Source organism: Sesamum indicum, linkage group LG10, assembly GCF_000512975.1.
Source record: "Sesamum indicum cultivar Zhongzhi No. 13 linkage group LG10, S_indicum_v1.0, whole genome shotgun sequence".
Classification (NCBI taxonomy): Eukaryota; Viridiplantae; Streptophyta; class Magnoliopsida; order Lamiales; family Pedaliaceae; genus Sesamum; species Sesamum indicum.
Window position 1 is genome coordinate 6382702 of NC_026154.1, and position 14395 is coordinate 6397096.

Below are 14395 nucleotides of genomic sequence, written 5' to 3' on the forward strand. Positions count from 1 at the left end.
TGATGCGTTAAAAGACGCACGGGTCCAATTGATACGGACTATGCTCAAAGTTTGGGTCGAAGCGAATGCAAATCCTGAAGGAGGGACCTATAAAAGAGGCATTAGTACTCCGACACCCAAGTTAGTCTCAAATTTAAGAATAAGTAATCATAAATATAAATCATGATGAGAAATCGAGAAGAAATTAGTAGGAAAAATGGTGATTAGAATGCAATTCGAATGCTAAAGTAAGAATAAAGAGTGGTTTTCCAGATTGTGAAGGGTGTTCCCATTGAGGGATTGGACCTGTATATATAGAGGGGACGTCCCCCTCTACTAGGACTGTGCATACTACCTTTATCCTCGAAAAAGAGGGCGAAATATGTGGGGATAACCAGGTTTAATCTTATCTTCAATTGATTAGCTAACAACAACATGTCTTTGCTTGGGGGATGACTCCTTTCATGTGAGGACTCCTATTTTATGAGAAGTCCTTTCTAGGTTTAAGAGTCCTGGGTCTTGGGGGCGTCTCCCTTCTCTTGGGCTATTCTAGTTGTTAGGGGGGGCCTCCTAGGGCTGATGTGGTCCAATGTGGATGCTGACCTCGAGGTTGATGAGATGTCACGTGGGATAGTGGACTGCCACGTGAGTGGGTCTTTTGGGCCGAATATTTGTCGAACTTTGATCATGGTCCGAGCAAGGGGATGCCTTCAGCCTCCTACCTTTGCCAATCTTTTTTTTGGGGACCCCCCCTGCAAGGCCGTCTATCTAGTGTTCTTGGGCCTCCTAGGATGTTACGGTCTCTTGTCCCTTTCTTCTTTTTGGATCGCTTTGGCCTCTTTGGACTAGCTTATTTTTGTGCACATCAGTCATGATGATCTAACTAATTTGAATTATTAGAAATTTCTCATTGCGTAATTTTTAAAATAAACTAATTATGTATATTTTTTAAGCCACATTTGGTTAAAAATTTAGATGTACGGCATGCTTATTTTATATTTTATCTTAAATATTTTTCATATTGCATATTTTAATTTTATGAAAAGTTCAGAATATATATAATAAAAAAAAATATCCTTGTCGTGTCCTAATTCTTTTATATTTTTTGTGTTGTCGTATCATGTCTCTGTATCCGTGTACATGGATCATAGAACTTAAATATTGAAAAATTTTAGTTAAGGACCCCCCAAGAAGTCTAACGAATTTTCTTTTCTCAGGATCCATACATTATTCGAGTAATGTGGAAGACATCTCAACTCTCGAACTTGGATACAAACTAATTGCAACTCAGATGCCCATATGTAGGGCTCAAGGTGCACAATGGGCCAGATCGGGTTGGCTCAAGACTAGCACGGACCAGCCCAAGGAAGCCCGACCCAATACCAGCCCACTACTGTTCATGACGGGTCCTGATGTGGTCCTGTGGCTTTAAATGAGCTCCAATTTGGTCCATTTATAAACTCATGCCCAATTCATGAACCTGCTCAATTGATGCCCGAATAGGCCTGAATATATCTATTTTCTTTTTATTTTTTATGCAATAGAGGTTTTCTTTTGAACAATTACTTAAACTTATGGTTGTATTATGAAATAAAATAAATAATAAATTAAATCACAGAAAAATCATAACTATAAAAAATAATAGTTAAGATTATATAATATATGATTATATATATTGTGCATCCCTAAAGTATACTACCTTCATCAATTACCCCCTAAATTAAAGAAACCTTCAATTACCCTCCTACCTTTGTGATAATCCTTTAAATTAAATGAAAAAGGACAAAAATGCCATTGACTATTAATAATATGCTATATTCACTTAGTGCCTTCTATAGTTAAATATATTAATCAATTTGACTTCAATTTTTTATTCATTTATGATGTTAATAACATGAGCGTTAGCCTATCTTGCAGTGACTCCAGATGAGTGAGACTCACGTGCGGAAATATAGAAGATCTCTTTTAAGATCAAACAATCCATCGAATTAATATTGGATTAGTCACATATTGATAAGATCAATATTAATACTTTTAAATTAAAATAATTTTATAAACTTGTATTTGTGCATTACACTAAATATAATTTTAAAGACAAAATATTGCAAGTAATCGTCGAGCCTATTGTTTTGGATCCAAATGTCAAGTGAGGTAATTCGGGAGTTAATGAGGTAATTTTTAATTTTTTTTTTTTGTCTTTCTTTGTAATAACTCTATTTCACCCTTTGACCTAACTTTATGTCCAACATATTAGGCCTGTCAATTAGTGCGTAATATCTGGACCCAGATCCAAACCTATTTTGATAGTTATGACCCCTATCTGTACCTAATATTTTTATATTAGATCAAAATTTGAACACATATATATGATAATATATTTTTTTTATTTGGGTAGAGCCTACACTTTAAAATACCAATAGGTAAAATTTAATATTTTAAAATACTTCTTTATTCGTTAATTTAAAATTAATGAATTTTTGAACTTTTGTTAATTATCAATACCACTATTTATACACTCAAATTCGAAATAATTAATTTATTTAACATTAATTTATAAACATTGTAGTTGGATAAACTTTTCAAATTGATTAATATATTTAGCAATAAAGGGCATTAATGTGAATATATCATATTATTAGTTGTTAAGAGTATTTTCATCTATTTTTATTTAATTTAAAGGATTATCCAAAGATGTGGGGGAGGGGTAAATGAAGGTTTATTTAGTTTACGGGGTAATTAATGAGGGTAACATACTTAAGGGGTGCAAAATATAATTAAACCCTATAATAACTTAAATAATAATTGATGAACAAGCTTGTAATAATAAACTTAAATGATAATATACTAAAAAAAATTAAAATAAACTTTGAAAAAAATAAACAAAAAGCATTAATGAATTAAAAGTATTGAAAGTTTTGAAGTAGAACCAATAAAGATAATAATTTTAAGAATTTTAAAAATATAAAAGAGCTACCAAAAAAATTAGTTTAAGAGAATAAAGTGAAACTTATATACCATGTACTATTGTTATAAAAAAAAAAAAAATGAACCGACAAATCAGACTGAAGATCAGGTGGTCTTAAGCCACTAGGCTGGGTTGGTCCTAAATTTCAATACCTAGGAGGCTTAGGCCAACTCAATTCACTTTTTATTAGTTAAACTGAATTCTGGAGTGAACGAACGTAATTCAGATTACTGTGTTTCTTGATGTAGGGCTCTTGCACCAATCATTCGAATTCTCTACTTTAAATTAATATTGTATTCCGTATTCCATATATATATTTATATATATATATAAATGTAAAATTTCAAAAATATTAAATGAATTTTACATTATTGTAGCTTTGTGTTCTACGAATGTTGGTATATATTTATTTTGTTGAATTGAATTAATTGTTGAATCTGAATAAAGTGAACCACTTATGCCATTTGGATTATTAAAAGAATTGTGGGGGGGGGGGGGGGGGGGGGGGGGGGGGGGGGGAGAAGAAATGTGGAGGAAAAGATAATAAATAAAGAAATAAACGACCTTTTAACGGTCAGATAAGGCAAGAAACAGCTCTTTCCCAAGATTATGGCGAGGCTGTTGTCAAGAACATTCAAATCACTCAAACCCCATTCAAATTCTCGTCCGACCCATCTTCCCTTTGCAAACCCAACAGAAAAGTCGCGTAAGCCATCTCAGATTTTACCCCCATCATCATCGATCAACCCCTCGTCATCTGAATCACCATCGATTTCAGGATCTTCTTCCAGGAATTCGTGGGCTGTGTATCTGATACTCTCTACCAACTCTCCCATCAAGACTTATGTTGGTGTCACCAATAATTTCTCTCGCCGGTACGTTCATTTGCCCTATGTTTGCAATCGCAGTGTTTGTGTGTGCAAGTGCGTATTTGCTGGTCTTCTCGTTGGGAAATGATGTTTAGCATAGTTAGGATTCAAAGAAAATGCATTTTGAGTTTAATGTTTTTATTGGACGAATAATGTGATTGGAATTGTTTCTCGCATGTTAATTTATATATCTGTGTGTATGTGTTTGTGTGCAGTTAGCGATCATGATTGGAAGTTCAAAAACGAGGGAAAAATGAATTTAGTATATGGAAATGGCAAAATCAGCAACATCTGTTTTGTAAGTTTAGGGTGCATTTGGATCGATGGATTTACATTTGAGGAAAGGATTTCAAATGATCTCATTTAGAAAGAATTTGAAATCCATTAATATTTAACAAACACATAATTCAGAATTAGAATGGAAGTATTTGAAATCTCTTAAATTTAGAATTATCCAAACAAATTCAGAGGATTTGTTATTGAGGATTTGAAATTTATAATTTTAATTCCTTCATTCCAAATGCAACATTAGTGTATTTCTTCAATGTATTCTTTGTTTTCAATCTTTATCTCCTCTGATATTTGTGGTCTAAAGTGTCGTATGGAAAAAGTTTGCTTGCCTAAAACCATTTGTCGGCTTTTGGCTAGCATGAGGGATTTTTGTTACTGGGCTTGAATCTGTATTTGTAAATACTAAGTAGTGTCTCCGAGGATTTGCTTATGATCTTTCACCTTAGCTGCCTGCCCCCGCTGCCCCTTTTCCTGTTCACTAAGATTGTTACTTTTGTAGCTTGAAACAACACAATGGTGAAGTAAGAGGTGGTGCAAAAGCATCCCGTGCAGGAAGGCCATGGATTTGTGCATGTCTTATAAAAGGATTTCAGGATAAAAGTAAAGGTAAATTAGCCGATTTAGAGTTCCTGTAAGGTCAGTAGGTCACTACATACATATGGTATCTTGGTGCCACAATTCACATTCTTACATTTAAAATGAGCACTATGTGTAGGTAATATTGAGATCTGAGTGCTATTTCAACATTCTCATTTTACAAGGGAATGCCAATTTAACAATGAGCTGTGAGCAACACTCGAAAACTTCACCTTTGTAGTTTGTTTCTTTCTCTACTTGTGTTTTCAGCAGCTCTTCGAACTATGATTTTTGCCTTATTTTCTGTGCAATCTTCTTTCTACCTCAACAATATGCATATTAGGAATGACTTTGCAATTTAGTGTCTATCAATCTTATGGTGACAGTCATTCTCATAAGATATGTTATCCTTGTAGCTTATGAATTTGAATCAAAATGGAAGAGCTTTTCTAGAAAATTGCCACGCAAAAGAAGTAGCAAGAATCTAGAGAATGCAGACAATCCACAGATCTTGCTATTACAACACAGATATGCCTCTCTAAATCAAGTCAAGGATGTCATTGATTGTAGCCATTTGGAGATAGATTGGCGCTTGGATCCGATGTAATCCATCAACAGTGAGTCTACTTTATTCAAATAAATTGTCAGTTAATTTCGATTTACTCTTTAAAAATTTATGGCAGCATATTTTGGCCAGTCTATGTCATGACCAGTCAATTAGACAAGGTGAAAACAGAATTTGGTGTTGTTTTGGTTTAAGCGGAAATCTGACGACCAGATGAACATAATAGTAGTTTGCATTAAGTATCAATTACCGAACTGCTGAACATGCAACATCCGATGTGTATATTCTTTTGTAGATGATTTTAGATAAGCAAGTTGCCGCTTGAGAAGCATTTATGGCCTTTCAGTCTTTCTAATCTTGCGATCCTAGTGTTTGTGTTTCCTGATTGGAGGAGTTTCTCTCTCACACAGAATAAAAGGCATTTGATGCACTTGCTTTACCAAATAGTTCTTGATTTGGGAAGTAATAATGAACAGGGTTTCAGGCTCCAAAACGTTTAGATAAAAGTATTTGTATAACAGGATGCACATACTAAGGTACCAAAAGCAAAAGTTTGGTTGACTAAACTACAGCTCCTAAGATATCCAATTATTTTGTTATCATTTTAACCACTACTTCTTCAAGACCCATCTATACTTCAATTGAAGCTACTACTTATTGTCTATATAAATCCTTGAATGAGTACTGAATTCTTCATATCCTGTACAATCGCTTCTATTACTGGAGTGGTGAGGAGATAACATAGGAAGTGAAAAGCTCAAAATTTGAAATTATGAACTAGATCCACAAACAAATTGGGATATCTTTTCATCCATGATGATCTTGAAAGTACTAATTCTGTCAAGTCCTTTCTCAAATAACAGTTCCTTTTACCGTCGGGAGTATGCCTCTATTGGGACAGTCATAGTAAAATTAGGATATTAGGGAGTTCAAATGTGAAAATACATCCTCTTTCAATCTTTTGAAGAGCGGACTTATGTCATTAGTCCAGTTTGCAACTGTTGTTCTCAATTCTGTAGAAAGATTCATCAAATTGTAGTGATTGTATCAGGCCCAACATACCCTAAGTTGTTCATGACTTTATTTATTGGATTAATAACTATGAATTTTGTTTCTAGAGGACATCCTGCAAAGCGGAGGCACATGAATTTAGTAAGATATGTTCAAAGTATTAGCAGGTGATCTCATTAAGGTGCCTTTGCAATATATCCACACCTAGTGCCTTGTTTCCTAAGTCAACTAAAATGAGGAAATAGTTTGAATGAAAAATGAGAGGCTGCTGTTAGTGACATTCCATTTATCGAAACAGGCGGAGCATGTATTTCTTTAATCAACATTCAAACTTGGATTTTCGTTGGAGATTATATGATCTGATGCAGACATACCTGGTAGTATAAACAGTGTGATTCAGAGTGCCCTCTTTGGAGCTAATGATTGTAGATAGCAAGAAAAGAAACCAGAACGTGTAGCTTCTCTCTCTCTCTTTCTGTAATTTTTGTGCGAGTCCATAACCTACCGACTTAATTGAATTCTAATTCACTGCCACGATTGACTGCTATATATCCTGTTCAAGAAAGCTTAGAGCTAATAGTAAGAGTCTATTAGCTGAAAACTCCTTGCTTGAGGATGTACATACAAATCTTTCAACAATGACTATATTCAAAGTTCCTGCTTAGAGCTGTGGTTAATGTTGTTCTGCAGGCCTGTGGCTGCAAATGAAAAGACGGTGGGTGGTGCTGTGAAGTCCTACCAGACGAGGAATGTCTCTTCCCAGTCCCCGTTGCTGTACATAACTCTGAATTTATCTGAGTACCATTAGCAAATGAGTGGCTTGGTCCAGACTGTCTGGTTCACAAACCAGAAATGGAACAAGATGGTTTCATGATAATAGGTCGATCGATTTGTTCAACTTGTCCGATGTCCGTTTAATGTTATGGTGAGTTATAATAATTGTAGAAGAATGTACTGATAGTAAAAAACACAGAAATGGAACAGGATGGTTCCATGATTATAGGTCGATCGGTTGCATGATTGATTATAAGAGAACTGTTCTTAAATAATTATGTATAGAAAAAATAATTATGGCATTTTGTATCGCAATTTCACAACTGAAAATGCAAATTGTAGTTGATTCCAAAACTAATTTTATTCTTAAAGTTGATGGAAGAGTTAAAAATAATTTAATGAGCATAGGTAATTAGATGAAAAATATTTGCGGTGGGATTATAAGCTATAATTTTATTGAAATGGGGTTCCCATTGAATTTAATCATCAAAAGTGATTATGAAAAAAAAGAGTCGTATCCCACAAGAAATTATGTTTAAATTTGAAATGAGATTTTGAATTGTTGGATCATAGGGCTAAAGGGGCGTTTGAACTGATTCCTTTTATTCCACATCATTGTACCTTCAACTGATTCACATCTTCATACACTTTGGAATTAATGAAATTTAGATTTTATTTTAGAACATAAGCTCTAATTTAGACCATAGAGTTTATATGATGTTAGTAATAATAATATTTATAAATTGAAATTTTAAAAAAGTTTGTTATTAATAGATCAATCATTAATTCATGCTCTAAACTGTTAAAATGACTTAATGTGAATTTGAACATCATATGATACTTAAGGGTCAACTAAGGTTGGCAATCGAGGGGGTACGGGTGGACTTGGGACCCGCTTGCTTGTTGTAATATTGAATATTCACTGGGATAGGTCTGACCAGGTAGATTCGATTCTTTTTTTTAATATATAAATTCAATTGTTCCACAAATATAAAGAAAAGATAATTTTAATGTATCAATTACAAATAATATTGTTCAACCACCTAACTCAAATATTCAAATTCAAAGGATAAAAAAAATAAAGAGAAAATCTCAAATACAAATAAGATTAATAATTCATAACAAGCCAAACAAACCATAATTTGTAGCAGTTTTAGAACCCGAATAATTCATATCGATAACACATTAGTAAAACTTCGTCATCCTCCTTCTCGTATTGTTAAATTAGTTAAATTTGGGCTTGAGGTCCTTGAAAAGGGTAGGGCAATTAGTTAAATTACATACAAAATATATATTAAATTGGCTTAAAGGCAATTTTTATCCCCTAACTTCAAGTTATTTTTGTTTTAATTCTCTAAGTTACTAGGGTCTCAATTTGGTCCCGTAAAACTGAAAACTTCTCAATTTTGGTCCAAATTTCGCCGGAAAAATGAGGGGCTCGCCCGAAAATGTCACATGCCAAGCATGTGACTTTTTAAATTGGGAGTTGGATTGTGATTGGCCGGAAAAAATGATGTGGCGCAAACGTGGCGCCCAGTTGGAAATTAAAAAAAAAACATGACTGACGTCGATTAATATCCACATCAGCTGATGACATTGATTTAATCCAACAATTCGCCGGAATTTCTCGTCGCCCCGAAATCGCCCGCCAGTCGCCGCCACCTTCTCTCTTCAACTCCGCCTCCGTTACTTGGAATTTCTGGCCACCACATATACCATTCGATTCCCCATAACAAGGAGAACAAAACCCCTCAACCAATTTTGAGATCCGACCACGACAGCGACTGAGCTTTGAAATTGACCGCCGCGGACAATTCCCGTCGATTTACCAGCGACAGGACGACCCACGATCGCGGATTGGTACCATTGGATTCGTCTCCTCACTGCGGTTCTAATGGGACTAGTCTCATCCATTTTCATAAACTAGGTGCAAAGATCCATCGTTTGAAGAACTCGATCGTAGTCCGCCGCGACTGCACCTTCCGCCGGCGTTTTCTCCTTCGTCTGAACGAACTACCAGATCGAACGGCCACCGTTGAACGCCTCTCGTTCTGGCGAATCTTTTGAGACCAGTCCTATTGATTTTGGTCACCTCTGTGCAAAGATCCGACAAAAGCCCACCTCCGCCTTAGCCGACGGTCGCGCGTACAATTCTCCACCGTCTGACGGCGGATTTCAGGCGGAGTACCACCACTGAGCTAGCCCTACAATGGCGGACCTTCCTCTCCGATTAGAAGTAGCCACAGGAGCCTCGACGGAATCGGCCACCTTGGAAGCTAACACGGTCAACTCAGGCAACTCATCTGAGTTGACTCACCCGGTCATGCAACAGGAACAACAGCAACGCAAACAACTGACGTGAATTAAATATCCACATCAGTCATGTTTTTTTTTTTTTTAATTTTCAACTGGGCACCACGTCTGTGCCACATCTTTTTTTCCAGTCAATCACAATCCAGCCCCCAATTTAAAAAGTCACGTGCTTGGCATGTGACTTTTTTCGGCGAGCCCCTCATTTTTTCGGCAAAATTTGGACCAAAAATGAGAATTTTTCAGTTTTGCGGAATCAAATTGAAACTCTAGTAACTTAGGGGACTAAAATGAGAATGGCCTGAAATTAGGGGACGAAAATTACCGCTTATTAAATTAAATCTTCCATGGGGTTCTTTATTTACCCGACATTTGCCCCGAATTTAGCAAAATTCTAATCTTTAGAAGCCTCGGTCCGTCTCGATCTCCATTTTTTAGACCCAGACTTGCCCCATTAGGGAGGGGTCGGAGACCCATTTTTTCAAATTTGATATGCATTAAATATACTGAGATCTGATTCTATACTCTCTTAGTTGTAATCTATTCATAATCTTTTGAATATTAGAAAATAATATTAATAAAAAATAATTTATTATTTTAAGAATTTATATCAACATATCTTAGTTTCTGAATGATAAAAAATTTTAACATAATTTTAGTGTTTTATAAATTAAAAGCATGAATTTTTATTAATTTATATTATTATGTCAATTATAAGATAATTCGTTTGAGGTAATAATACATATTTTTCCACATATATACATCATATTAAATACAAAACACATATGAAATATTTTAGCCTTTGTATGTGAAAAGTAAATGAAAATCTACAGTTTATAGCAATTATCCTTTTAAAAAAAAATTAAATAAACTGTTTACATTATATTAAATTATCTGTGTCTATTACTATGGGAACAAAATACCATAAGATTTTATTTATGTCGAAACTCGTCTAATCATTATTTAATTTGATCATCGTAGTTCCATCAACACTTTGAAAATTAACTATAATGTTTATTAGATCAAATATTATAATTGGGCCACCTCCAGAAAATCATCTATTCATGATAAAATAAAAATATAAAATTTAATTAGTAAATCACTGTACTCTTTAACTATAGGGATGTCTGCACAAGTTTATTTTAGTTAACTATCAAAGTTTTGTTAAAATTAAGTTGGAAAGTATTATTTTTTTTTTATTTACAGTCCCTATTCTTGAACTGTTTAATTTAAATTATTTTAAATCAAAATTATAAGTAATTTCTTGACGACTGGCATTTTGCATTCTTGAACTATAATAGTTTTGTACAATGCAACGTTAAATTATAGAAATAGCACTCGACCCCCTTCAATTATATATTTTTGTATCGAATGATTTTTAAGATGCATTATAAATTTTGATATGCAACAGTTTTTGTTCAAAAAAAAAATATTTATTCAATAATTCAAATTCTATAGCATCAAAGTTAATTCCTTCTACAAATTAATTTTTTTTAATTTTAAATTTATTGGACTATTGTAATTTTGTTGTGCTCCCGTACATATAAATTATCATTAATGAAAATAGAAATTATTAAACCTTATGTAGGTGACTATGAAGTAATTAAATGATTTGGGGCGAGAAATGAAGTGAAGGCCACCAAAAGAGTCACTCATTTACAGGTTGAACTGTGAAGTTCCTTTGAAACGCGGTAACTTTGAATCGATCAACCATTCACACTAACAGATGGATACATTGTCATGTCAAATGTTTCCCTTCCACTAAATTTCTTCAATACCAACATCATTGGTCTTTGGAATTCCATTGTCAGTCTTCGTCAATCCCATCTCGATTGCCCAAACCCCATCACATAAGCACATATGCTTGTGTTCAAGGTTACACCATTTGTAATAATTCAAGAATCTTGATGGGTTATCTTTCATGTAAAGCAGAATCATCTATCTCCACCGCTCTTTCCCATGCCTCGACATCAACCGCCTCCTCCAACAAATTCCGTCGCCGCTCAGATAAGAGAGAGGAGAAGGAAAACCCCGTCAAAATCCAAGAATTCAACTACGAAGATCTTGAGCTAGCCACCGAAAATTTCTCAGACGCGCAGCTCTTGGGCCGAGGCAGCCATGGGCTTGTCTACAAAGGTGTTCTGCAGGGCGGCCGTCTCGTGGCTATCAAGAAACCCTCAAGAACTGCCCGAAGATTGTCAATTTCTGAAAACCCAAGTGAGTTCGAGAATGAAATTGATATTCTGTCCAAACTCCAGAGCCCAAGGTTAGTTAATCTTGTTGGGTTCACCAAGAATGACTCCCAAGATCGCCTTTTGGTGGTTGAGTTCATGAGTAATGGCACTCTTTATGATGTCCTGCATTCGAACCCACGGCCTCCCACTTGGGGTAGGAGGATAAAATTGGCTATGCAAACTGCAAAAGCCATTGAAACCCTCCATTCTTTGAGCCCACCTGTAATTCACAGGGATATCAAGTCTGCTAATGTTTTGATTGATAGGAATTTCAATGCAAGATTGGGGGATTTCGGGCTGGCGTTGAGGTGTGTAGATAATGATAAGTTGAGGTCAACTCCTCCTGCAGGGACAATGGGGTATTTGGACCCCTGTTATGTGACTCCTGAAAATTTGAGCACAAAGACTGATGTTTTCAGTTTTGGGATATTGCTTTTGGAGATTGTTAGTGGGAGAAAGGCGATTGATATGGCACACTCGCCCCCTTCGGTTGTGGATTGGGCCATTCCCTTGATCAGAAGAGGCAAATTCTTGTCTATCTATGATCCAAGAGTCGTTCCACCTAAGGACGCATCGGTGAGGAAGACGTTGGCATTGGTGGCTGCAAAATGTGTGAGGTCTTGTAGGGAGAGAAGGCCATCCATGAAAGAAGTAGTGGAATGCTTGAGTGAGTTGAGTAAGCTGGTTCCAGTTTATTCTTGGAACGGTGTATCCAATCCTTGCTTGATGGTGGAGAATGTCGGTAGGCCGGTTCAATCAACGAGCGTTCGGGTGAATTCAAAGAGGATGGATCCTGGGGATGCAAAAGTTGGAATACCATTAAGGAAACCACGCAGAGTGTACTCAGACTTGGGGGTCCGATGCAATTTGATGGACTTGATGTCTAGTCTTGATAGTGAGACTAACTTTCATGTCGAGGACGATGGATCAGAACATAACCTGGAATTGACAAAAAGGGCTTCAAGCCTTAGGTTTGAAAGTCATAGGTCCATTGGCAGGACTAAACTCCGGTCCATGGTTCTTGGCAATGGTGAACGAAAAACGTCTTCCTTAAAGAGAAACCACTCAGTTAGCAATAATTCAGATACGTTCCTCGGGTCCAATTCCATTACTCAGGCTGCAGAATTGACCGTAGTATGTCAGAAAACGTAACGACGAGTTATTATCAAATAAGGCAAAGCTCAGATACGTAAAATTCTCTTGCTTCAGGATCATAGTGATATAGATTGTTCATGGCCTTCAATTGAATGGCCTTTTGTGTTATCAATCATCTGTTTTGTCATACTTGTTTGGGCACCTGGTGCATTGCTCATGTTTATTGTTCATTCTTTAAAGCCAGTGATGAATAACAGTAAAGGTTCTTATGTTGTAATGAGCCTCTTCTTGTATTAAAGCTTGAATGTCTAGTGAGAGTTTGAGACAGATGGTGTTTCTTTCCTATTTGAACACACAGATCTTTACGTTATCATGGTTGGTGAGCTACATTCAATACATTACAAGACATAACTTAAGATGCGGGCGTTTTTAATAATTGCAAGACTTTATTGCTTTTCTCGTTGTTTGTGGTCTAAATTTGGTAATCTTTCTTCATTAGTACTTAATTTGTCTTCTCCTTTGCTGGCATGAATCTTTGAGTAATTCTCAAGCTTCCTTGTTGTCATGTTCTTCTCATGACGTTGGCACGCCCCGTTGGCTGGAAACGAAGAGTTTACGTAGTTTATTAGCTCTATGGGCTTCTCTTTTTAGCCAACGGCTTTTTAAGTACAAACTCATGAAATTCAAATTAAAGTGGATAATATCTAGCTTCATGGGACACCAATCGCGTTGTAGGCCACATCATTTAGCATCGTATCTGGGAATAACTATATATCTATTTCAAACCCCTCGTTTGGACTAACTAGCGGTCGCGACACGTTGTTCCTGTGTATATATATTAAATAATTTTTATGCTTTAAACTATATTGTAAAAATCAGAATAAAATGTATAAGTCAACATATATATTACATTTTTTCTTTAACTAATTTACCAGTTAATATAAAATTCGAAAAGTTGATGTGTCTGTAGCACATCTATTGCTTTTTATAACTAACTATAAAAAATGTAGATAATCAAATATCATTTACTAAAATCTTTTGTCATAGGAAAAAAGATAATATAAAATTGATCACGATAGAAAATAAATAATTTTGAAAGAGAACATTTAGAGCAAATAAAGAGAAAAAATATTAACTAAAAAAACTAACTATTTAAATAAATAAGTGGGTGGGGAAAAAAGCATATCAGAAAAAGGGAAGACATCAAAAGGGTGTTTTTCCTCAATATATAGTATAGATTTAGACTAATAATGCTAGTATACGTTCCACATTAGTTGCATACTAGAAGCTTGCACGCTTTATAAGCCCGAAGCTCCTCGCAACACCGCATCATTTGGTGTCATATATAACAGCGAGTCTATGTGTTCACCCGAAACCTCTTGTTTGCGGTGTTGATGATGCTAACATGCATCCCACGAAGGTTGTTTATGAGGAGCTTACACGACTTATAAACCCTAATACTTTCTTTTCTCAACAAGACATTTTTTCAGAAACGAACTAATAACTTGCACACTAAAACACCGATTGTGATGCATGCCGTATTACCTCATTTATGTTGGAACTAAGCTTTGAAATTTTCTAAGAAGATTGTCAAATTCTTTTCAACACTCTATTTGAACTTAATGTGCTAGTTTAATTTAATATTTATCTGAGATTTGTGACCCGTTATTATAATAACTTAATTACAATATTTATAGTTGTGCTTTTATAAGGTGAATTTAATCCA

General features: G+C 35.3%; 2 protein-coding genes across 3 annotated transcripts; both read left to right on the forward strand.

Annotated features, from left to right (window-relative positions):
- LOC105172138 (structure-specific endonuclease subunit slx1) lies at positions 3464–7302 on the forward strand. Of its 2 annotated transcripts, none has more exons than XM_020697153.1 (4): positions 3464–3819; positions 4604–4710; positions 5097–5283; positions 6947–7302. In XM_020697153.1, exons 1-4 carry the CDS (start codon positions 3554–3556, stop codon positions 7062–7064), a joined length of 678 nt encoding a protein of 225 aa, XP_020552812.1. In that variant the 5' UTR covers positions 3464–3553; the 3' UTR covers positions 7065–7302. The 2 variants fall into 2 exon arrangements, with proteins under 2 accessions (XP_020552812.1, XP_011091781.1); XM_011093479.2 differs by having other exon boundaries at positions 3469–3819; positions 5097–5297.
- On the forward strand, positions 10990–13014 carry LOC105172139 (serine/threonine-protein kinase-like protein At3g51990). Its single transcript, XM_011093480.2, has one exon. It carries the CDS (start codon positions 11248–11250, stop codon positions 12724–12726), a length of 1479 nt encoding a protein of 492 aa, XP_011091782.1. The 5' UTR covers positions 10990–11247; the 3' UTR covers positions 12727–13014.

Coding starts and splice junctions, on each gene's coding strand:
- LOC105172138 (XM_020697153.1), top strand. CDS start 3,554: ATGGCGAGGCTGTTGTCAAGAACATTCAAATCACTCAAACCCCATTCA. Junction 3,820..4,603: donor ACCAATAATTTCTCTCGCCG/GTACGTTCATTT, acceptor TTACTTTTGTAG/CTTGAAACAACACAATGGTG. Junction 4,711..5,096: donor ATTTCAGGATAAAAGTAAAG/GTAAATTAGCCG, acceptor TTATCCTTGTAG/CTTATGAATTTGAATCAAAA.
- LOC105172139 (XM_011093480.2), top strand. CDS start 11,248: ATGGGTTATCTTTCATGTAAAGCAGAATCATCTATCTCCACCGCTCTT.